Source organism: Vespa mandarinia, chromosome 4 (assembly GCF_050613455.1).
Source record: "Vespa mandarinia isolate Hongniang chromosome 4, ASM5061345v1, whole genome shotgun sequence".
Lineage (NCBI taxonomy): Eukaryota > Metazoa > Arthropoda > Insecta > Hymenoptera > Vespidae > Vespa > Vespa mandarinia.
The window spans coordinates 6,381,109-6,407,049 of record NC_140813.1 but is presented as its reverse complement, the minus strand read 5'-3'; the positions used below and the strand labels follow the sequence as shown (position 1 = coordinate 6,407,049).

At 32.4% G+C, this 25,941-nt stretch overlaps 3 protein-coding genes across 9 annotated transcripts in view; 2 read left to right on the top strand and 1 right to left on the bottom strand.

Moving 5' to 3' along the window:
* The window catches only part of HisRS (histidine--tRNA ligase), a 30,846-nt gene that overhangs the window by 3,148 nt on the left and 1,757 nt on the right, over nucleotides 1-25,941 (bottom strand). Inside the window, exons 1-2 of one of the 6 annotated variants that reach the window (XM_035885901.2) lie at nucleotides 2,529-2,617; nucleotides 119-268 (exon numbers count right to left, since the gene is read on the bottom strand). In XM_035885901.2, coding sequence (XP_035741794.1) covers nucleotides 119-214 — 96 coding nt within the window. In that variant the 5' untranslated portion in view covers nucleotides 215-268; nucleotides 2,529-2,617. Of the gene's footprint in view, nucleotides 1-118; nucleotides 417-630; nucleotides 825-2,528; nucleotides 2,618-25,941 lie in introns of those variants that run through there. The other 5 variants (XM_035885899.2, XM_035885900.2, XM_085656311.1 and 2 more) reach the window with 5 other exon arrangements.
* On the top strand, nucleotides 2,666-13,290 carry Osbp (oxysterol binding protein). Of its 2 annotated transcripts, XM_035885896.2 has the most exons (11): nucleotides 2,666-3,067; nucleotides 5,084-5,149; nucleotides 6,648-6,853; nucleotides 7,081-7,334; nucleotides 7,724-7,916; nucleotides 9,724-10,019; nucleotides 10,085-10,323; nucleotides 10,440-10,716; nucleotides 10,794-11,173; nucleotides 11,268-11,488; nucleotides 11,565-13,290. In XM_035885896.2, the coding sequence occupies exons 1-11, from the start codon at nucleotides 2,940-2,942 to the stop codon at nucleotides 11,705-11,707; spliced, it is 2,403 nt and encodes an 800-aa protein (XP_035741789.1). In that variant the 5' UTR covers nucleotides 2,666-2,939; the 3' UTR covers nucleotides 11,708-13,290. The 2 variants fall into 2 exon arrangements, with proteins under 2 accessions (XP_035741789.1, XP_035741791.1); XM_035885898.2 differs by lacking the exon at nucleotides 5,084-5,149 and having other exon boundaries at nucleotides 2,925-3,067.
* Nucleotides 14,586-24,940, top strand: 14-3-3epsilon (tyrosine 3-monooxygenase/tryptophan 5-monooxygenase activation protein epsilon). The gene is made up of 4 exons (XM_035885910.2): nucleotides 14,586-14,822; nucleotides 20,954-21,260; nucleotides 21,909-22,252; nucleotides 22,855-24,940. Exons 1-4 carry the CDS (start codon nucleotides 14,759-14,761, stop codon nucleotides 22,908-22,910), a joined length of 771 nt encoding a protein of 256 aa, XP_035741803.1. The 5' UTR covers nucleotides 14,586-14,758; the 3' UTR covers nucleotides 22,911-24,940.

The following is a 25,941-nucleotide window of genomic DNA, read 5'->3' as shown; positions in this document are numbered from 1 at the left end:
TCTGTTTTATATTACAAATAGAAGCAAAAACGTTAACTTATGAGTATCCACCATATGTACCGCACAGATAAAAGTGATTATTAATTAATGTATAACATCATTGACAGTGTGAACATACCTGAGTTTTATTTCCTTTAGCAGCTTTTAATTTTCGTACAAGATCTCCTTGTTCTTTCACTTGTTGCAACAAATCCTCTCTTCCTTTATCGGCCATCACGAACCACGCGGTCCTTCTTATTATAATTTTCGAACAGTGATGCTGGACTCGCTAGGCAATTTTTTACACTCATTACATTCACTTGCGCATGCGTAACATATGATTTCGTTATTATTCAATGTATTTGACTTTATCATCAAGTTTTATTACTTAACATTGCTTTTTATTATGTTTCACTGCTACCTTTCCGTTTTTCTCCCTTTTAATAATATTAATTATTTTTAATGACAAATAAATTTGATAGGAAAATTTCTTTTTGAAAATATCTGATAAGACGTTATGACAAAAGATATTTCATAAGTATTACTATCTATCATGCGATCTTGGACAATCTATTCGATCGCATTATAAATACCATACCATTCCCTTACTTTCATCAATAATTATTCGAAACAATTACTTTCTATTCTTACCGTTATGTTCCGTGGTATACTCCGTACTGAATGTTCTTGAAGATATATTTCAGATACTTAACCCGAGAGATATTTAAGCGCGCTTTTTAATGTCGTCGGTAATGTCGAAATAGTAATAGCCTTTGAATATCTTTATAGTTTTTACTTCTTTTATTACGTGCATTGTTCAAAAGAAGATACAAAGACAAATTATTTTTGACGAGTTTTCCAAAAACGGATCAGATTAAATTTACAAAAAATAATTACGATAAGTAAAAAAATTTCTATTACGAAAAAAATGTGTCACTTAATACATGAAATTAGTTATGCTTGCAATAACATCATACAAACGGAATAATATCCAGTCATTATACATACTGCGGTTAACAAAGACAGTGCTTAATATATTTTTTTCCATTCAATAGTAATCGGCGATATCGATACTATTGTGTCATTCGAAAAAAGAGGTCGTGAAAGGGAGAAAGTCATTCCCCTGAAGTGTTATTTCCCCTTGATAAATCAGACGTGTACAGTCCGACGAAAAATTTTGACAAAGCTATTCTTCCAAATTAGAAGAAAAGTATGACAGTATCGGATGACTAAACATAAATGACAGCAAAACGTATTTTAAGGTTCATTGAATCTTTACGTGGAAGTAGAACAAACGACAAACATAATCCTTTCTCTTTGCTATAATAAGATGTACAATAAGGTGAACGAATTAATATAAGATTAAAATCTAAATTATTTAATTTCGGAAAAATTAAATGTTCATGATTTGTGAAATACTAACAATATTAATTTAAATATTAATTTTGATTATAATGAAATGTATGGATAAGATAATACGTCATATGAGTTCGCTTAAATCAGTAGATTAAAAAAATTATTAATTTGGTACTATTATTTGAAAATATTTCTTCTGATTTTGTAAAAATATAAGATTCTATATTGTATGGATGTAAAATATATGACGCATCGATTCACAAAAAGTAACCAATGAGTAAAGCAAGCAAACTTTTCGAACGCCATCTTTGTGATGTAACATCTTGCTGATTGGGTAAGATTTATACTTTCATTCGTCTATTGGAGCGTATTTTAAAGTAAATTCAATAGTTTAGCATATAAAAAATAACTATATAAATAATTATATTTATCATATAATCTATCTAATCGAATAAATGTATAAAATTGATTAGTTTTGAGAACGATTAAAAGTCGATACGCAATAAATATAAAAAGTGATATATTTTATATTGTCATGAATAGTATCTGTGTTGAACATCTACGTAATTCTTCGCTAGTCTAATCAATATACTATATTACATAAGAACTATATTTCATTTTATCGATTTAAGATCAATATAATATCTTTGCTAATTAATAATTATCATACGTTATTTTAATAATGTTCCATAAATAAATAATAAGATAGTTTATAAACTCTGAAAAGAAATTCTTATAAAATTTATTTTTACATTAGACATTTATAATTATCATATAATATAAAAAAAAAAAATTGAAAAATATATTGAGTGTTGAATTAATTTTGGAATTGTAAATAAACAAAAATTTTATATAATTTGCACTGAAAAATTGTATAGACATGCGTAAAAGCGTCCATAATTCAAATTTAATTATCGTCTTTTATATGAGTTATATCGATTTTTATATGAATAATAACTAATTACGTGTACATTTTCTATAGTTGTTTCTATGAATTGATCGGACAATATGTCTCGTTATTGGCTATTATTACGTTGTAATAATCTGCTTAATTCTTCAACTAAGAGGATACAATGATCAGTAAGAATAATGTATGCATTAGTATATCAATAGATATCGTGCCCAATACACCTCAGAAGAGGACTCCTGAGAAGAAGCAAAAAATACATGTAATAAATATTAACTACTATTACCTGACGTAGTTAACTAAAAATCCGAGAGTCTCATATAATTACTCGCGTATACGTTTCTATACCCTCACACATTCTTAGTAAGAAAGATATGTTACGTCAGATAGATAGTAATAAAGGTTAGGCGCCGTCACACAAGAACGTGGCGGCTTTATCACGCCGTACAAAAAGGAATCCATACTGTGTTTTAAAAAAATTGTGATCTCAAGGCACGTTGAAATTGTTTACTTATTTTTGGTAATACCAAATTAAGAATTGTGTATAAATACAAAATTTCAATCTCAGACCGCAGAATTTCTGTGGGCACGAAGGATATCAAAATGGTGGCTGTACAAGACGGGTGATGTGTATGCAGATATTGGAGCGCATTGTAATTTCAGGAGAAACGCGTGTAAGCACGCAACATATTAGAAAATGGGTGATTCAAAGGCTCAACATGGAACACAGGAAATGAAAGGATGGCTTTTTAAGTGGACCAATTACTTGAAAGGTTATCAGAGAAGATGGTTTGTCCTGTCAAACGGCCTTCTGTCATATTACAGGTAGTCCGTAGTGAAATCACTGTTTCCTTTACTAATCTGTTTTTCCTAGCTCGTATGATTAAATAACGAGGAATTTGTACAACTACTCATGCTGATTGTTGTCTGATGAAGTTTTTTCTGTAGGATAGAAAGTAACTTTGACAAAAAGCAGAGCTTTTCCTTCTACAGTGTTAGGTTATGACCCTATTGATCATATTGATGATTTAGAAATAAACCTACTTTGCATATAACTCATTATATAGTATCATTGGATACTAGTCCATTGTTCCAATGAACATAAGGAAAGTTTTGATGACATTGTAAATGTTGCTTCAAATAAAATAGTATTACATATATTCTATGTATGTTACATTATGGATCATTAAAATATCCATGAAGTTTACAAATTATTATGAACAGACATATAAAAAGAATGTATTATTAAATAATAATTATTAAAAATGTAACTATAATAAGAAACATAGTAATGAAGGATCTGAAAACACAGTTGTATATACAAAATGTCGGTGTGATCTTGACACATTGATTGATTTATGAAAACTTTCCTTTGTGGCAGATAAATTAATGTAATTATTATTTTTTTTTTAAATAATTTTGCAGTAGATCCATTTGATTTTTAAGCATTGGTTTTATACAATTTGCTTATTTAATTTATTACATTACAATTTTTTTATGCATACTTAATAACACTAGAACTTAAATATCAGGTAATTTGTTCTTTTCTTGTTTTTCTTTTTTTATTGTGTTATATAATAATTGTAATATTTGATAAAATACTGATCTTTTATTAAGTAGTATTATAATGTAAATGCTAAATATTTTATGTTAAGAAATATGTATTGGAACAGCTCTGCATTTTATATATTATGATAGATAAACATGCCTGCAATTTTCTTTTTTCTTTTTTTTCTTTTTTTTCTTTTTGTTGAAATATGAATAGCATAAATGATAAAAGTAATTGTTTTAAAATTGGCATTATATAAAACAATGCATGACTGTAAGAAACCTACGCAGATATAACTGTACATTTGACATGATGGTTTATCCAAGTAAATTTAAAACCAAAATCGCAGCATTTATATCCCAATTTTCTTGTTCACAAATAATATCTAAAGCATGCACATATGGGAATACATACTAAAATTCTTCAATATGTAGTATAAATAAAACAATGTAAAATTATTAAATTCTTAAATTTGTATAAAATCTGAACAGAAATATTAACAAGTCCTGATAAAGGAGAAAGATGTAAATATGATATGTGATATATAACATGCCCAGGAGAAAGTTATATGTGCTGACCAATCTAAACATCCTCATGCTTAGATAATGAGAATTGTCTCGCCTGCTTATATTTGGATACGCGCATCAGATGAATTTTATTGTATATTTGCCTCTTTTTTAGTTGATTTTATAAGATGGCATATTAAATTATTCAATGCTTTTTTACAGTTTCCACGCGAGATTGTTAATATAAATTTGTTTATAAGAATATTTAATATAGAAAATAAACTTATTTTATTTAATATCTGAACTGAAAAATATCGCCGAATGCATTCTTGATATGCATATGTAAAATAAGAATGATAATAACACACAACAGCTATCGTTTATTGATGTTTATGTCGTCTATGAAGTTGGCGATCTCGTGTTTTACAATGAACTTTGCACTGCATTTTTAGGACTTTCAATATTTTCCCGCTTGGCACAGTTATGTGATTTGAGTTTGCAATATCTTTTCAAATAATAATGCAATACTCTGTCTTCACTTCGTTTTTAAACACAAAATTGGGAAGCCTATTTCACACAGATCATGTTCACGCAATGATCACTAGATTTTCTATTATCGCGTTTTCAAAAGTTAAACTTGTGTCGCTTAGGATCCTTCGTTTCTTAATTAAAAAATTACAATCACGAAATACCAATTACGGTAGAAGGAAATTACAAAACGTAAATTTCGCTTCTGACAATTTTACACAATGTGAACGGGGTCTATTTGTTTTATGGATTGTTTAGGGCTGAACCAACAGGGGGGCCAAAGATATCAACGCGACGCAAGCGGAGAGCTGGCAGAGCCTCCGAGTAAGTAAATTATCGAAACGTCGAAATATCCTGACTTTCATTCAAACGAATTGTAATTAAGGAGACAAAAGAAATGTTAGTTTCATTTCATTCTAAAAAATTCCTCGCATTCCATTCTGCTACATGTTAATGCGGTCGCCAGCATTCCTAATAATTTCACCTGCTTCCTTTTTTTCTTGACTTGTAATTGATGTTTTATAACTGATAAATTGTTATACATGTAATATTACACCAGTAAAAATATCATAATACCCATATACCTAAACACATTTCAATATCTACATACGTAATTTACATATTTATTCACATAAACTACATATATGTATACGCACATATATTTTGTATAAAAATTTTTAAGCGTCCGTCACCCGAAGACCTACACATTTATGCGTTTCCTTGGTGGCGTATGCGTGTATGTACGTACGTGCATAATTGTGTGCGCAATTTAAAAAATGCTTCTGTTGATTATTATAATAAATTAAATTTTAATCTTATTTGCTGTATCTTATAAATTTAGTAATAATTGCGTCGAATTCAGAGGGGAGGAGTTATTAGTAGAATTGTTTTAAATTTAGAAGATTTATTTTTGAGATCTAACGATCTACATAAAGTTATTGGACAGCCTACTGGTCAGTGCCTTTCCTACTTATCGTTATACTTATATTTTTATATTATTTTTATAATACTCTTACAAAATAATTCAATTTCGTATATACCTGGGCATTATTTTGAATTAAATTAAACAAGAAAAAGTGTATTATGCTTTTTCAAAAAACTAAGTAACAAAATAAAACAATAGTATAATTTATATTGTGCAAATGAGTATTGTAAAAAATCTACACTATAATATTATGATATACGATATTTTTGAAATAATATTCATCATGTTATTCCAAGCGATATCGGCAAGATAAGAAAATTTTAAAAAAATTTTTATCGTTAATTACCAGATCCGCTTCCATTAACTATTGTGGACGATATGCAGCAATTTATATTTTTTACACGTCAGCATGATCTGTTCCTTTTCCATATAAAGTCGTATAAGTCTTACGTGATGAATTAACTCGATTGATTTAAAGTGCATGAAACGATGATTGAACGGATTTATTTTCCCTCCCGTAATACATGACCTTCGTCTCGGCGTTGCTTATATTATTTTTAATATAAAATATGGGATTTTTCTTTTTCGTAAGCATAGACAAATAGAAATGGTATTGTTAGGAAGAATTTGGTTGTGGGTTTGCTTTTTTAAAAGTATCAATTATATGCTAATTCATATATACGCGTCTCCTATATCCACTGCGCCATAGTGTCACAGATTAATGCAGACAAATCGACATTAGTTTTAATGGGACGAGGTTGAGTTTTAGCTTGGATAAACCTTGAATATACCGCAAAACGAATTGCAAACTCACGTCTGTCTTTTTCTGTGTCATTCGGTTTTCTAACAATTAAAGAATCTGTTCAAGGGACTGTCGCATTTTTATTCTTTGTTTAGAAATCCGGCGGAGATGTCTCATACATGCCGGGGCACGATATCCATGCATGGGGCCTTAATACACACCGTAGATGCTTGCACTTTTGTTGTAAGCAATGGCGGTACACAAACCTTTCACATAAAAGCAGCGACGGAAGTAGAGCGTCAACAATGGGTCACGGCCCTCGAGTTGGCGAAGGCCAAGGCTATCCAAGCAGTAGAATCTGGTCTGTATGATTCCACTGTAAAATTCATCGTATGTTCAATCTCATTTCATGAGAAATACATCATCTTAGTAAGATATTAATTCCTATAGAATTTTGTTGCGATTGAAACCATTCCTAATTTTCTCTAATTTTCCTTAATTTTTAAGCCTTTTTATATAACTTTTTTGTTTTTGATAGACGAAATAAGAAAACCTCTACATCCGTTTTTAATAAATATTTATTTGTAGACGAGGAAGAAGAAGAGTATCAAGATAACGACAATCAAAAGACAGAACAGGGGACTGCTGTCAAAGATTTGAATCAACGCTTGGAAGATCTACAGACTTGTAATGATTTAATCGCCAAAAGAGGATCTGTCCTTCAACGAACTTTGAATGAATTGGAAACATTAGAACCATTATATCCTGATCTAATAACCAAAATTAAAGCTGTGAATGAGAAAGCTACTATCTTCCGTATTGCTGTTAATGCTATGATTAACGTAAGTTCAGTTTAATTAATTCAATTAACTTTTAATCAATCTATCCGTTTTTTTTCTATAACTTTGAAATAAAGTTGACTTTATTAATTATTAAGAGTTTTAAAGAAATACTAACTCAACGAACATCAACAGGATAAAATATTACGTAGGTATGCAATTAAATAAAAGATGAAAGTTAATGGTATTCCTTTATAGCTTAAATGGAAACTTTGCATTATTGCAAATACATAATAATATTATATTTCCATACCAATATTGTTTATTGATTATATATACGTAATTTAAGATATAATTGAAATTATCTTCTGTATGTGATGTGTATATAAACTACTTTATGTTACATATCATAGCCCTGTATTTTTAGAAAGTAGGCTGAATTATGATTTCAGGCAAGCAATGAATATTTACAATTAGCTCAGCAACAGGAACCAAAATGGAAAAAAATGTTACAACATGAACGCGATCAAAAGGCGCGCATAGAGAGAATGGTTGAACAGTTAGCTAGACAGCATTCAAACCTGGAAGAAGCTGCACAACATGCTCTTCCCTCGGCGACACCAGCGGGAGGACACAGACCTTCCCGTAATTTCATATATTTTATTTTTTTTAATGTAATTAGTAGTGTTTTTGCTTTTATTTATAACCACATTGAACTTTATCATTTTCGATCGTGCCTACATTGCAATGTATTTAAACCTGACTTCATGCTTACTTTTTATTTTTGCATAACTTAATCATTTTTATTAATTCAGAAAGAAATGCTACAATTTTTTAACGATATAATCAATAGTCAATACTAGCCTGAATTTTAATCACATTAATTGTCAAAGAAAAAACGTGCGGGAACAAGTTATAAAGATTTTGATATATCAAAAAAATTATCGTGATGTTAATATTTCATAATGTAATAATTATACAACAATAGTAATGTTATTGTAAACAAAAGTCTAGCCTCACTAGGAATTTTTATTTTTATTTCAAAGTAAATTATCAGTAAGTTTTTATTAAGTTTATATTATAAAATCGCGTGTGCTTGTTTTCTAAAATTCCTACCCTTTACATTAATTGAAAGGTAATTCGAAATAAGATGGAGTGTATGTATACTTACATTATGTCTAATGTGTGCTTTTTTATGCCCTTTAAAAGAGTTACTAATTCAGATTAGAAAATTTGATATTGTACACATTTTTATAAAATGTACATGCATCATTTTTTTATTTTTTTTTTTTTATTTTTTTTATTTTTTAAATCTTTCCTTTGGTGAAGGTTAATTTTTTGTTTCTTATCATTCACGATTTTTATTTTTTCTGAGATTTCGAATATTCGCGGTCTTTTGTATTGGAGTATAGATGGCAGTTCACTACGTTTGCTTTGCGCTGACGATTTTCTCGCATAGCGCAGGACTTTGCACGCAAAGATTTACATCTGTATGTGATTGATTGCTATCTAAAGTGATCATGTGGTTTATCTGTGTAAGTGTGTGAATGTATTACAAAGCGTTTAAATATGCTTTCATTTCTCTTAAATTTGGTGTTTAATTAGGCACAGATGGCCTTGTAAATTGATATTTTTATCATTTCCGTTAATAGAATTTTCGTTGAATCAATCGTAAAATTTGAAGTAAAGAAGTATTAAATCGGTAGTTTAATGTTCAGAATACATGATAGATGAAATCATAAATGATGTCAAAGCAATAATTGAAAGGCAAAGTGTGAACGTATATTTATATAGATAACGATTCATAGAAACGCAGCGTCGATGAAAATTTCAAAGATCCAAATTCTTGGTTTTGTGAACCAATCTCGTGACTTGTCATAACCTTGTCGCGTTATCTTTGTATAATATATAATTTTAAATAGGTTAGTACTAATTTAATGATATGCAATTATTCATACCGATCAGTACACTACAAGTGTTCGCTTTTGTGTTTGGAAAGCATTAGTCAAAGTGTGTATTGTATTAAAATTTACTTCATTCGAAAGTAAATTAAATTACTTAAATCAGAATAGGTTGTGCCCATGAAAAGACATGATAGTAATATTGATTTCGGTAATCTTTATAATCGTATTCTGTCCGTTTAAGTCATAATATTATTTTATACATCTTTCTAAAGTTCTTTGTTTGAAATTTCATTGTGCTTTATGAAAAATATTGATTAATTAATGATGAATTAATACATTTCATTGTATGTATCTATATATATAATACATATCTTAATGAACATTTTAAAAATATAATTTAGTTTATTTAAGTAAATTATATAGCTTTACTAATTACGATTTTATATATATATATATATATATATATATATATATTATATATATACTAATTATATATATAAATATATATTTATAACATATGCTTAAATGGTAAATACTTTTTCTTAAAGATTCTGCGATAACCACTTCTCCATCAGAAGACGAAGAAGATAATGCAGAGTTTTATGATGCTCAAGAGTCGGATACATTTACACTGACTATTCCAGGAGTAGCCTCAACTAATTCAATATCTCACCCAAGGGATCGTACTGATTCTCAAGGAAGTGATGATGGCTCTAGCTCTGAAGGTGATCCAACACCTTTGCCAGTTTCTGATTCTGCTGGAGCAGAGTCATTTCTTATTGTGACCGATTCTACAGTAGTACAACCTTCTTCTCCTATTACAAATACAGACGAGCTGGATAATGTAACTATTCAAAATAATATATGATTAAAATGTTTAAAGTATATAAAATTTTTTTTAATATATAGACGGCTTGGCAAACCAACAATGGCGGCGGCAGTGGCACCGGGTTAGCAACTACACCTAATAGAAAAAGAAGAACTAGAGTACCTGATAAACCTAATTATCCTTTAAACCTATGGAGTATTATGAAAAATTGTATCGGTAAAGATTTATCAAAAATTCCTATGCCTGTTAATTTCTCAGAACCGCTTAGTATGCTTCAGAGGCTTACAGAAGATTATGAGTATGCAGAGATTCTTGATAGGTACATCATATATTTATTTAATTTTGTTTTCCTGCAATTAAGCAATAAATTATTCAGTTAAATGTTCTAAAGATTTAATAATTATTAACAGTTGAAAATAATGTTCGTGTTTACAGAGCAGCAGAATGTACCGACAGCTACGAACAAATGGCCTATGTAGCTGCATTTACTATTTCTAGTTATTCTACAACTGCCAGTAGAACAGGCAAACCTTTTAATCCATTATTAGGTGAAACGTATGAATGCGATCGCACAGATGATCTCGGTTGGCGAGCGATTTCTGAACAAGTTTCTCATCATCCTCCAATGTTAGCTCAACATTGCGAAGGTAGGAAATGGCGTTGCTGGCAGGAATTCACCATGGCTTCTAAATTTCGCGGAAAGTATCTTCAGGTAAATAGGTTTATTACATATCTGTTTTATTTTTCAAAGTTAAAGGATTCCTTTTTCTACATCTACATATTCTACAGGTAATTCCTTTGGGTACTGCTCATTTAGAATTTAATGCAGAACGACAACATTATACATGGCGTAAAGTAACAACCACTGTACACAATATAATAGTTGGAAAATTATGGGTTGATCAAAGTGGTGATATGGATATTGTGAATCATAAAGACGGTATCAAGTGCCATCTAAAATATATACCATATTCATATTTTTCAAGAGATAATCAACGTAAAGTTAAAGGCGTTGTTATGAATTCAAATAAAGAGGTGAAATGGGTGGTTCAAGGTACGTGGGATTCAAAGATTGAAATTGCTCCTGTCATTAGTACATCGGGAGCTCCAGACAACCCTGTTTATAAAACAGGGCCATACATATTAGCTTGGAAACGACGTATGCCTCCGTAAGTATTGAAAAATATAATCGTTTGTATCTATTGTATTAATAGATAATATTTTTTATATTAAACATCCATTTTTGTAATTTTATTATGACAGTGAGGATTGCGAAAGGTATTACTCATTCACGGAACTGGCCTGTCAGCTTAACGAGCCAGAAGATGGCACAGCTCCTACAGATTCCCGATTAAGACCTGACCAGAGATTAATGGAAGATGGACAATGGGATGAAGCTAATGCAGAAAAACTTCGACTTGAAGAGAAACAGAGGGCTGCGCGGCGTTATCGTGAACATGAAGCAGAACAAGCTACTGCACAAGGTATAGAGACATCATACAATTGTTTTCAAAAATCTAATGAATTAATATTATTTAATCCAGAGTATTTGTTTTATAGGTTTACCTTATGAAACTTGGGAACCGTTGTGGTTTAAGAAACAGCAGGATCCATACACAGATAGTCTTTGCTACATGTATAGTGAACAATATTGGGAGTGTAAGAACAAAGGCGATTGGTCGAGATGTCCAAACATATTTTAGTCTGTAATATATCAGTTTACAATCTGACCGCCCATTTATAGTAAAGAAAAGTTTGGATCTTTTAACATGAAGATAACTAGCAGTAGATATCACGGACGCGAAGAGTAATGTTCATAAATATGCTGAACGTGATATTGGGATTGTTATTGGGTGTGGTATAGTCTTTACTTCTTCCAATGAAGTGAACAAAAGTTGACGCTTGCGAATATGACATATATATCGTACGTTTTGTACTTTTGTGTCATGACCGTGCTGCTACCTGCCTTTCCTATTTTTTTCTTCCTCAACTATATGTCCTTCCTATTATCTCGCTAATTTGATCGGTCGTTGTAAAATTTTACGAAGCAATCGTCGTCCATATTGCGTGATTTTTTAAAACGAGTTCTTCGAATCTCATTGCTGAAATCTATTCGATGAGCAAGCATTTTTTAATCTTTAAAAATGTCACCAGTAAAAAACATCGTGATTATTTGTAAAACACTTACATATATTATTTTATTGTATAATTAGAATAGCAATTTTCCAGTAGTAAATTTACTAACGACTGTTCGTACCGTTCTCACAGAAAATTAACAATTTGGATTCATGTAATTCAGTATTAGCAATGTATCATAGAGACATTGAAATATCATGTGGGTTTCCTATTTTTATTAACTTTATTATATTTAAGCTTTCACAAAATTCTATCATATTATAGGAATGTAATTTCTTGATATATTTTATTACATATACATCGCGGAAAGTACTTATGCAGACTATGAAACGTATGTCATGTGCTTCACGCGATGATGTGATATTTGCAAATGAATAAAAGAAAGAATTCAAATTGTGAAAGCGTTGCTGCATATATTTTAAGCGAGATGGTGCCCTCATTTGGCTCTATTGAAACCTCTACTAAAAAATAAAAATAATGAAGAAAAAAAAAATTATATATGTGTATATATATATATATATATATATATATATATATATATATATATATATACCAAGAAAAATGAATCAAAAAGAAATGTTGCTTTTACATCTTTGCGTTCGTCTGACTGCCACGTTTCAAATCTTTACGCGGATAAATAAGGGGTGACATTAATAACCACTTCAATTCGTGTGATTTGAAGAAACGTTCCTGAATGTGCCACTAGAATCTGTGTTGTAGTCGTAGAAGTGCTAAAATGGGCTTAACTCGGAAAATACATTGGGTGACTCGTGATAAGTTTAAACATATAAAAAACAGATTCGGTGGGCAAACGAGTGAAACTTTGAAGCTTCCAAATTCACGGTGCCCGCACGCCTAATGAACATTCTAAAATATTGAGAAGGCGTGTCATTGACTGAGCCGATACAAGCCCATTATGTCGAGGCAACGATTACGGGTTTATAAACTGGAATCGAACCCAAGAAAGGAAGCATATTCAAAAAAGCGGTCTTAAGAGATTATAAGTTCCAAACAATTTGCAGAAAATAAGATATTAAACTATAAACACAACATTCGTCACTACTACGGATTCTTTCCAAACTATAATATAATAATAATAATAATAATAATAATAATAATAATAATAATAATAATAATAATAATATATATATATATATATAAATTATATATATATATATAAACATGTAAAATACTAAGTAAATATATATGTTTTCTTATATATATATAAAGAAAATTATCGCACGCACACATTCATACACAGGCATACGCGAGCGATTTATCCGCGTAAGTTGTGCATATGTATGTATGTATGTATGTCCGTATGTACATATAACAGTTAATAAAACTTATTATATATCCCTCTATACAAGAAGCATATCGGTTGTTTCGTTCTTAGTGTGTGATCGCCAAGCCGATTGTCAAACTACACGACTAACCCGCTTGCAGCCAATATTTAAAATTATTGTTATTTTAAGTCTGGCTGTATCATACTTTTAATAGTTAAAATAATATTCAGAGAAAAATGATATATCTGTATACATATAAATATAAATTAGTTATAAAATAAAGAATTTAAAAGAAGAAACAAATTAAAAACCTATGACGATAAGCCGAATAGAAAAAAAATGTTTGGATTATAGTGCTTGTACATTAGTCAATCGTGTGGAACGACAAATACAAAATGCTTCGCTACAAAACAATAATTTTGTAGCATTTGGATTACACCTCGCATTTCCCATTTGTTTTCCTTAATCTTTAAGATATATGCAAATTTTTCAATTGGAAATTGTTTATTTAAAATATTTCAGAAACAGATCATAGCAATATGCCCTTTTCTCTAAATTCGATGAACCGTGTATTAACGATTGATTATATCTATACATAAATGTACATATATATCTATATAGACACAATGTACATACATTTGACTTTGATGTACGTCAATGAATTTTAGGAAGAATGACACGAATGCCATCTACTTCACGTTTCGAATTTCGCGGGGTTATAGTTATAAGCAATTCTGATATGCAAGAAAAATATTTTCAATGGTTGGAGGAATAATTATATTGCATAGTAAATCAAACGCATATTTTAGTATATTTAAATAAATGCGTACAATAGTGAAATGTGAGACAAAATGCAAATACACGAGTGCCATCTATCGAGCATTCACGCATACATACTTCTCATAAAAAAGATTTATAACGATTATCGACAAAAAACATGGAGAATCAGAGAGAAGAAGAAGAAAAGAATGTCTCTATTAAAAATCAGGATTTAATCGAGAGGATCATCGTCGTAAGAAACGAATCAATGTAGAGAAAATTAGTTTTTTTTGCCTTTTGGACGATAGTTCATCTGCGAGCCTTGATGAGGGCGCTGCTAACAGTGACGTCACGCGTAATGATACATGGGCTTCAACATGCGCCATGCGACAGAGCGTCTTGCGGAGTCTGCGCGAGTTGGGAACTGCTTTCGATTGTTGGCGGGCGCCGCCATCTTGGTCAGTGAGCTTGCGAGTGGCTGTGCGAGGAGGTGTACGTATTTCGGTGAAACAAGCAATTCGTGAGATTTCCCTGAAAGCCCTTGACTACTCGTGAAATCCACACGCATCCAAGATGTCGGAACGGGAGGACAATGTTTACAAGGCGAAACTAGCCGAACAAGCCGAACGCTATGACGGTGAGTGGATATTTTTCTGGGTAAGGGAGCCGGCCTGGGTCAAAATGGAAATCGACAAAATCGGTAGGAGAGTGGGACTGCTCGGCTCTCCTACATTAAACCCGCCCATTCAACCGTTTACCTCTCATTCTCTTTCTCTCTGATTATGAATCTCCTCTTTTCCATAAATTCGATAAATGAAGTCGGAACGAGATTTCCGAGGAAACATATAATCGCTATGAACCTCGCGAGATCTGTCAAAAGTCGCGGAAGAAACGTCAAGCGTGAGACTATCGTTGCCCGGTTCATAAAAAAGAAGCCGGCGAGCTATGAAATTTTTTTTTCTTTCGATGGCTCATGTCATTTCTCATTCTTGACGATAGCGGGGAAGCTTGTTCAGGAATATCGACGATCCTGCGGCTCTCCCTTTTTCTCCTCCCCCTTCTCTCTCTCTTTCTCCTCTCTCTTTTTCGCTCTCTCTCTATTCTTCTTTACCTTTCTCTACTTCTTTCTTTCTTTCCTTCCTTCTCTCTCTTTCTCTCACACACGCTCGTTTGCTCGCTCGCTCGCTCGTTCGTTCGTTCGCTCGCTCGCTCGCTCGCGACGTCGTCAGCGCTGGAGCAACGGCGAGGTAGCGTTGCTAGGCGTACTATGTTCGGCACTTTGAGGGGCCTCATCGTCCAGATAACCAGACAAGTCGGTCCTTCACCGTACAGCGTGACGCATAGATCGACAACGGAGAAGTTAAGATTCGCTTTAAAAAGCCGCGATGCCGGCTTTTACTACGACGGACACACGTAGTAACGCGTGTACCGCTCGTGGCATTTGGCCTTGAAGAACACAGAGAAATCGTACAACCAATCGACGGGACCGGCTCGACCTTCGGCCTTCTCTTCTGTGCTCTCTTCTCTCGCTTTCTCTCTCTCTCTCTCTCTCTCTCTCTCTCTCTCTCTCTCTCTCTCTGTGTCTCTCTCTCTCTCCCTTTTTTACCTACCTACCTACCTATCCAGAAATTCTCCTGCTTTCCTTTCCGGCGACCCTTTGCCTTTTTCCTCACACAGTTGCTCTTCTCTCTGCTATCTTCGTCCTCCTAAAATATTTGAAAATGGCGTAGGTGTCTTTCTCTAAGTAAGGGTGGAGGAGAAGGAGAAGAAATAACTTCGTTTCTCGTTACTAGTCGCGCTTGATACTTTTACTTCCATTCACGACGTACGACATATGTCCTATGCTATGTATGCTATTGTGAATGTACGCGTTTATAATATTGGTGACTATATACATATATTTATGTACATGCACTATATACTATATATATAGTTTAGTTCATGGATAGACATATATATATATAAAATCCAATATACACCTATATACATATTATTCGCACGAATGCTGGACTTGGAGCTTGATAGAAAGTTCAAAGGAAAGTTCTGCTAAGTACGTTAGCGCCGTACTTTCTTCATCTTTTCCATGAGCGAACGCGTTTATGTATGTAAAGGTTCCTTGGTAGAAACGTCGTAGGAATGGCAAGCGCGAGTCAAACGCCTCCTGCTTAGTCACTCATCGATCGTGCGTGGAATGGGATAGGTTAGGATGGTAGGAGGAAGGGCGGGAGGGAGGGGAATTGCTGCTGCTAATGATCCTAAGGGGGCTAATGTTTCTCGCGTGATATCTATATATCGACAAGTAGAATAAGAAGAATGATAGATGGTAAAGAATAACGAGAGATAAAAATACAAAAAAAAAAGGAGAAAAAAAGAGAAAGAAAAAAAATCTAAGTAAAAAAGATCACACATACTGATATTCTGCATTGGATAAATATTATTCATTCGTCATTGGTTGATTGGCTCTCTTGTCAATGTATGAACCTAAGATATATCGTAGAAATAAAATTTGTGATATTGACCTGTCTCTGGGTATTATGCTTGTAAAGAATAACATGAAGAGAGAAGATGAAACAAAACGTTCAAAAGAGAGGAGACGAAGGAATCGAAGGAGCCCGACATATGATACTTTTTCTTTATCTTTTCCTTTCGAGCGAGGAAAAAGGAAAGAGAGAGAAGGGTAAATCCGAGGGTTGCGGGAGTAAGAGAGAAAGGAGAGAAAAAAAAAGAGAATGGGTGAGAGAACTGTTAGAGCGGAGCTAAAGTTGAGGGGTAGTCACGAGCGTTGAGCGAAAGAGGCAGAGGGCGACCACGGCCGAAGGAAAGTATTGATCTGCTGCGCCCGCTACCTTACGTTTCCGTATATCTCGGCCGGTATACTTCGTTCCTCGTAATTCCGTCACTAACGATTCCGATATACTTTTTCGTGAATTTCTTTTCTTTTTTACCTTTATCTTTTATATGTATATATAATATTATATATATATATATATATATATATATATATATATAATTACACTGTTTCTTTTTTTTTCTTGAGAATGATTTTATAATATTCGATTTACATACATATATAGCTTAAAAAGATTTATTAAATGAATTCTCGTCTTAAATATTATTTCAAATGTATTTATCTTTATCGTCTGATGTATCGTACCATTTCGAATCTATCATGTTAAAGATGCGACAAAAAGAGAGAGAGAGAGAGAGACATTTTTTTTATAACTCCTTTAAAATTGAAATAATCTGAAAATGATTGAAAATATATGAACGGGAGGAGATGCTATCTATCGAGGATAACATCGAATTTGGTTCGATAATACGTGATAAAGGTAACGCGTGATACATAACGTGTGATTCTTTAAGACGTATATCATTTACATTCGATTTTCAGTTTTCGAAAGGATTGAATGATATAACAAAAGATAACGACGACGTATTACATTTTTTTGGAAGGTTATCACGACAAAAAAGATGTATTAAACCACTTCGGGAAAGATCGGACATCGTTGAAACTGTAAACTCGTTATTACTTTTAAAATATGTATCTTATCGTGGTTTTATTTATTACTTTCTTTTTTCTTTTATTATTTTCTTTTTGAATTTTTCTCTGTTCCTTTCTTTCATTTTTTTTCTTTTTATGCTGATCGTTCTCGTTAAAACGTTATAAAACGGAGAACATTACGTCAAACGAATGGTATGGAAATTTGAAATACTATGTACGATTCATGGTTAATACTCGTATGTACCATTCGACATTTTAATTTTCTTTTACATGGTTATTATTATTAAAAAATACACAAAACTCTTTTATGGCCATTGATATCGAACGCGGATGTCCAATATATTTTGATATTCGGAATATATTTAACTGTCGAAAAGTTTATTGATTTTTCGTGATAAAATAAAATAAAATAAAATAAAATACGAATTAAATATACAAATAAAATTTCGTACGAGTTTAAAGAAGTTGTAACTTATTATTGATCGACAATGATAACGCCTTTTCATGATTTTTATTCTCGTTCTCTGTAAGTTCATTAATCATTTATGAATATGATAAAAGGGGAAAAAAAGAGGAAAAAAAAGAAAAAGGAAAAAAAAACAGAAAAGGAAAAGAAAGAAAAATGTTGCTTGGGGATTCTACGATCAAAACCTTTTTAATATAACGATGAAGCAAGGAAAAAGAAGAGGATGAAGAAGAAGAAGAAGAAAGAAGGCGCGTCCTGTGGCAGCAAGGCGCCGCCATAGGTAATGTGTTGCTTTTTCTACCGAGCTATCGATCCTTGGAGGGAGAGCTGCGCCGAATTTCGACTGTGGTGGTCGCGCGTAAGCGTCAGAAACTCCTCTCGTACGAGCCCGAACGTGTGCGGCCATTGCCAGCTTCCATCATAGCACCAATCAAAATGTTTCTTTCTCTTGAACTGTCGTTCTTTATTCTTCTTTTTTTTTCTTTTCTTTTTTTTTCTCCTCACTTCCCACTTAACACCGATTGATGGATAAGAGTAAGGGGGGGGGAGAGAGAACAATTTTTCCTTGTTTCATTCCAATTGAAAAAATGAATTGTGCATTCCCCTCCCCCTCGATTATTCTTGCTTTTTTGCTCTTTGATAAACGTAACTGAGATTTCAAAGCACGTTATATTCGAGGATTTTTTTTTTTTTTTTTTTTTTTTTTTTTTTTTTTTTTTAATGGAGATTTTCTCCATTAAAAACAGAAAAAAGCATGCATTTTATTGTGTATATAAAGTTGTTCAAATAAATATGTTACAATTTTTTTTTTTTTTTTTTTTTTTTTTTTTTTTTTTTTTTTTTTTGTACAAACTTCTCGAATGTACGTAAAAATACAGGTTTATATAAAATTCTTAGATTCTTTTATTACTCTCTGATTTACCCTATATACAGAATGAATCACTTGTTCACGTCATTATCTCGCTCTCAAGCAAAAAAGAAACTCTAAGAACGGTTGCACACTTATACAACACTCATTTAGTAGTATACCTTTATTGTTATATCTTCTCTAATCCATTGAAACATTGACTTCCAACAAGTGACTCACTCTGTGTTTTACTCAATTCTGTTGTATTATCAATGAAAGGGACGTTGGAAGAAAGTACAGGTGTATTAAAGATAATGGTTATCTAGAAAAATACGTATGCGTTAGATTGGTAAGCGTTGGTAAATGATCATAGATCACTATTCTGACACATATATATACATATATATGTAAGAATTTTATGGATTTAGCAGGCTTAATTCCATAAATTAACGATTAAAGCTTTGAACAAATATGTAATAATTTGGATTCGGAATTCGTTTCAATAGGCATATACTGCTTTTAATTCAATAATCTTTTAATGGACCTGCTAAGCAAAGCAAAAAAAAAGAAATAGCAATGCATATTAATACATTTGCAATTCGTATTTGGTATATTACGAGTATAATAAAAAAACTTTCTAAAATTAACAAGATTGATTATTTCAGTAACGTATATATATATTATATATTATATATTATATATATATATATTATATATTATATATTATATATATATATATTATATTATATATTATATATATATTATATATTATATGTATATTATATTTTATATATATATATACACACGTGAGCGTATATTTGCATGTTTCTTCTTTTCGTATGTCATACCGTGATATGAGTATGATTCGAAAAATCTTTTGAACACCGTAATATATATAGCTCATTTTGTTTCCTTTTGTATAATTTATAATTTGATTTCTTTGTCATTGCCATTACGACTCGATATTACTAAAATTGTTAAATAATTAATGATGTTAAGGCGACGTATTCCTGAACGATATTATACGTAACAAAAGGCATTCCGTCGTGATGATAAGTGTGAAAATATGATGAGAGAGTTTGATCGCTTTGTAAAATTCTTTTTATTTATTAATTTAATAAACCATGCGATCATTTGTTTGCTTGAAATCTTAATTTAGAATGTAAAGTAAAAATCCTTGTTCATATGATACGTGAATATAAGAGGAAATTTGAAAAAAGTCGTTTATGTAAGGCTACGATAAATAAAAGTATCTAAGTATATCGTTCGCGCATGATCAGTGATATAATACCTGAATAGCGAGAGCACCTTTACGAAGTTCAAGGGTCAGCGGGTTAATATATGTCAGCGTACCTTTCCTACGCGATAACTTTTCTCATACGGAATTGAGCTGTGCTAAAAGTTAAATAAAGTATACGACAATTTCTGATATTGTTTTCGATTCTTCCATCTGAGCTTATTCGATCGTATGGAAGAATTGAATATTGAGAGTTACAGGAACGTTCTCGAATTGCATGAAAAGAACGTGAGGACGACAAGGAACTACTTTGATTGAAGTTACATAGGCGGAAGCATATTTATGACCTTGAATAAAGTCGGAGAACCGTTTAAAACGCAAATTATCCGAATCCTTCGGTACAGTCTTTCCTCGGAACGAGGTCAATTATGATCCATCAAGAAGATTGTTAATTTTATATTAACGATAATTATTATACAAAATATTATAGCGAACGATGTTGCCAACTAAAATAGCAATGTATGTAGATAGGTATAGAAAGATTCAATATCTTAAATTATAGGTTTATTATGAATATTTGCTTTTTTTTTTTTTTTTTTTTTTTTCCCTCCAAAAAAAAAGAGTACGAGAAGATAAATTATAATGACGACAACATGTTGTCTTCGAAGTTAACGGTATCATCGTTGACGACAATGTTTGCCGGTCGTATTTTGCAGAAATGGTTGAAGCGATGAAGAAGGTGGCCTCGCTGGACGTAGAACTCACCGTTGAGGAAAGGAATCTACTATCCGTCGCGTATAAAAATGTGATTGGTGCGAGGAGGGCATCATGGAGAATAATATCGAGTATCGAACAGAAGGAGGAGAACAAAGGTGCCGAGGGTAAGCTGGAGATGATCCGTCAGTACCGATCTCAAGTGGAGAAAGAGCTCAGGGATATTTGTGCTGATATACTGGGTGTCTTGGACAAACATTTGATACCATGTGCTTCGACTGGAGAGTCGAAAGTATTTTATTACAAAATGTAAGAAAATGCATTATACGATTATGCAGGATGTGTCACGTGATTTTCGTTGATATTGCAGTATTGATAATAATCATCTTATAATAATATCAGTTAATAATAATTAGCTTCGACGAATGCTCTATTCTTTAAAATGTTCGATTTTTTTTTTTTTTTTTTTTTTTTTTTTTTTTTTTTTTTTTAATCGACGTCCTAACCTAACAGATAGTCGATCAACTCATAAGTCACGTGACCTACCTAATACGTTCGGTTTATTCCGTACACGATCTGTCAAATGACTTATTACAAGTGTGCATTTGCACCTGTATTTTCAGTAATAAAATCAACAAATCGTCAATTTAATAAAGACAAATCTAGATAAAATATTGACAATACATTTATATTTCGATAAAACAATTTTTCGAAACATACCAGATAATTACTGTTTTTATTTTCTCTTTATTTTTTCTTTCTTTTTTTTCTTCTTTTCTTTCATTTTTTTTCTTTCTTTTTTTTCTTTTTTTTTTTTTTGATATCTCTATTAATTAGCAAGATATACGACGCGTAACGAATCACGTGACGCATACTGTACATCGATCTTCTTTAATTCCTCACATTATACCATCGACGGTACTTTCTAACCGAAAGATATTTTTTCGTTCCGCACAGGAAGGGAGATTATCATCGTTACCTGGCCGAATTTGCAATTGGCAACGACAGGAAGGAGGCTGCAGAGAACTCTCTAGTAGCGTACAAAGCAGCAAGCGACATTGCAATGACCGAGCTACCACCGACTCATCCCATTCGTTTGGGATTAGCGCTTAATTTCTCCGTCTTCTATTACGAGATTTTGAACAGTCCTGATAGGGCGTGTCGCTTAGCGAAGGCTGCCTTTGATGACGCGATCGCAGAATTGGATACTCTGTCTGAGGAAAGCTATAAAGATTCCACCTTAATTATGCAGCTCCTTAGGGACAACCTCACGCTTTGGACGTCGGATATGCAAGGGGATGGTTAGTATATTTCAGATAATGATCGATTTAAGGATTATCTATTAACTCGTTTAATGCCCTGGGGTTCACCGATAATTTTTAATTACACCATGGGATTCACCTGCAACTATTAATGACATCATGGGATTCACCTGTAATTGTTAATAACACCATGGGGTTCATTGTGACCGACAATGTTATAAGGAAAGTAATAAGAACGATTATACAATATTTCGACGCTATGAGCAAGTTATATGAAATTATCCCGGCATTCAACCGCGTTTCATGCTATTTCGAAAGTTTTTGAGAATTTTCGTTTGAAAAAAAAAAGAAAAAAAATATATATATATAAATGTCTATCGTTGAAAATATTCAAAAGGAGCGTCATCTAGATCTCGTGTTTTTTATCTTTTTAGATATCTAATACAAATATATAAAAAGTTTGTTGACCTTTTTAGGATAATAAACAAATAATTCACGGTCCAATAAAAGTCCATTGTGAGATCTGTGCGGTACTAAGCGTGTTAAAATTAATCGTATTTCTTTGATTTACAAAATAAGACGAAAGTTTAAGTTTTCGCGAGTAAAACATATCGCTAATTTTTCTTATTTCTCGTTTGCAGGCGAAGGAGAGCAAAAGGAGCAGCTGCAGGATGTGGAAGATCAGGACGTATCGTAACTCTAGCCTTAGTGAGTGATGTCTTGCGCATATAAAACTGAGACACATGAAAAAAAAAGCAAAAAAACTCTTAATAACTCGTAAGCAAAAAAAAAAACAATTCAAGCAGGTGACAGTTTGAAGTGGGAAGGGGAGATCTTTAGCGATCGCGTGACCTTAAGCACGCGCAACGTATGGTTACTCAAAAAGAAAATGAAAAAAATAATCGTATCATTCGATCCACACAAACACGTAAACACACACGGACTCTCACGTACATACATACGTACATAAACATATACATATACACATACAGACGCGCGTACATACATCGAGTTACGGTGCACATCAGAATTGTTGAAGCTATAAAAAAGAAAAGAAAAAAAAGAGAGTAAAGACAGACACCTTTGGGTTTACCACCGAGACTGGAAAGCATGTTTGGAAGAAAAAAAAAAAAAGAGAAAAAAACAGGGAGAGAAAGGAAGAAGGGAAAGCATAGTAGGTGGGTGTGATTGCACGTGCGTGGGCGTGTGTATGTATGTTTGTATGTAAGTATGTATGCATGCATGCATGTGAGAAAGACAGAAAGAAAGAAAAAAGGAAAGAGAGGGAGAGGAAAAGAAACATTGAGAAAAGTATACGGTTTTTATGAGATCCGTAAACGATCAAAATTAGCGTGATTTACGACGAAAAATATCGTTGACAAGCGCGATTTCGGCAAACAAATTGAGCTAATATAAATCATAATTAATTAAAGGTGATAAAAATGTTCAAATGAAAGTGCGTGCGCGTGTTGTTGGTCCTGTACGGTCGTAATATGTACGGCTCGTTCTAGCAGTATTCATACAGCGAGCAAGCGCCTCAGGAGAAGAAGATAATGAAGAAGACGAAGAGGAAGATGATGATGAAGAAAAAGAAGAGGAAGAAAAGAGATAAAGATGGAAAAGATCCGTGTCCCCACAACTTCCATTGTGTATACCGTACGCATTTTACAATAGAAAACAAACAAACGTCAATCGAGCCTACGATGTGTGTTCGATTGTTCGTTCGTTCATTCGTATTACCCGGCCCCTAATCTCCTCCTCGTCCTTCTCCTCCTTCCCTGCTTTTTTACTGCGCGCATGATCGTCTCGCATGCCACGATAATAAAACGGTGTTACAACGTTTATACGCGTAAATCGAGCGTAAAACGATCAGTATATATATACATATATATATATGTGTGTATATATATATATGTATGTATACATATATGTGTGTACGTGCGTCTGTATACATATGTATGTGTATGTATATGTATATACGAAGAATCCTCTAACACACAGAAAACCTTTCTCCTGAAGGAAGCAAGCAAGCAAGCAAGCGAGCGAGCGAGAAAGAGAGAGATAGAGAGAAAGAGAGATCAATCGCGTCGTTCCTCCGTGAAACCGACGACGACGTTGACAACAATAAGAGGAAGGAAAAAGAGAAAAGAAAAAAAAAATAAGAAAATAATAATAATAATAAACGAGACCAAGAGTCAACGCATTCCGTGAATAGAAATTGATTTTACCGAAGCTTACGATTCCTTTTTTTCATCGCCGTCGAAGAGAAGAGCGCGCGTTTGTTAAAAGAAAGAATAGGAAAATCATGGAGAGAAAAAAAAAGAAGTAAGAAAGGGAAGAAGAGAAAATAGGATAATCGTCATCAACAACAACAACGTAGCCCCTCCCAAGAGTGAATAAATAAATAACTAAATAAATAAATAAAATAGTCAATGCAATAAACACGCCCATTCAACCTGAATAACGGCTTCTTTCTCGAGAGCAAACATTACTATCTAATAATAAAATATTATAAATAATAATCTGCGAAAGAAATTAAGTATTATTATATCGAATTTTAATATCAGACTTTTCATTGTAACTGCCTCTTTTTTTTTACGCTTCTCCGAGACAGAAAAGAAGGAAAGAGAAGGGAAAAAGGAGAGAGATTGAGAGAGAGATGCTTGTGTGTAGGTATTATTTGGGTCAAGGAGAAGTGTCGGGAAAAGAAAATAAAAAAGGGGGGGGGAAGAAAAAAGAAAGAAAGAATGGAGAAAAAACAAACCAAACCAAGAAGAAAACGAAAACGAAACAGAAAAATATCAAGTTCTGCTGTAGAGGAGCCCTCCCCTATTTAGCGTTCTGTTTCACAGCAAAAAATAGCTGTTTAGCTAGTTTGTAATGTGGTTGTACATTTTCATACGCCCTTTGTGTAAACTATTATCGATTGCTGTGGTATATAAATAATAACAGAATAAACGACTCTGTACCCTACTTTCAAATCGTCCGCGAACGATTTCGCCTATGTATGTATATCCTCATCATCTCTTTTTTATTTTTTTATTTTTTTTTTTTTCGTCAACCACCTCTCTCATTGGCGCATACTCGTGAAGGATAATCCTCCCTCCACCACCACCACCACCACCACTACCATCATCATTCATCGTAACCACTAACAAGTCCCTTTAGTTCTAATCGACTCGACCGATGGTGGATTTCATACCTCAGTTGGAAATATTTAATGTTAGATCGAAACAATTATTTCTTCTAATAAGACAGATTTGGATTCATCTGTGAAAATTATATCTTGCATATATTTGATCTCATGATGAATAAAAGAAAAAAAAAATAAAAGAAGAAAAGAAAAAAAAGAAACGGACAGAAAGTAAGACGACTTTACGCGTGCTGCGAGAAAGCGAAATAAATAGTGTCAATGATCGTGAATGTGACCTAAATGTCCTAAATTACATATCACTTTGTGTTTCGGAATAATTCGATGCTCTTTCTGACTTAGATCACTTTCGTGATTATTGACTTAATTCGAAATTAAATGCAAATACTGAACGACGGCGATCAGTAATATTTATATTTAAATATTATAGTAATAGAGAATCTACAATTATATATATATATGTATATATATATATATACAGCGTGTACTCTTTTTATCGATTTATGCGAATGAAATTCTTAAAAAACAATTAGAAGTTACAATTATAAAAATGAACATAACCTAAGTATGAAGAGAT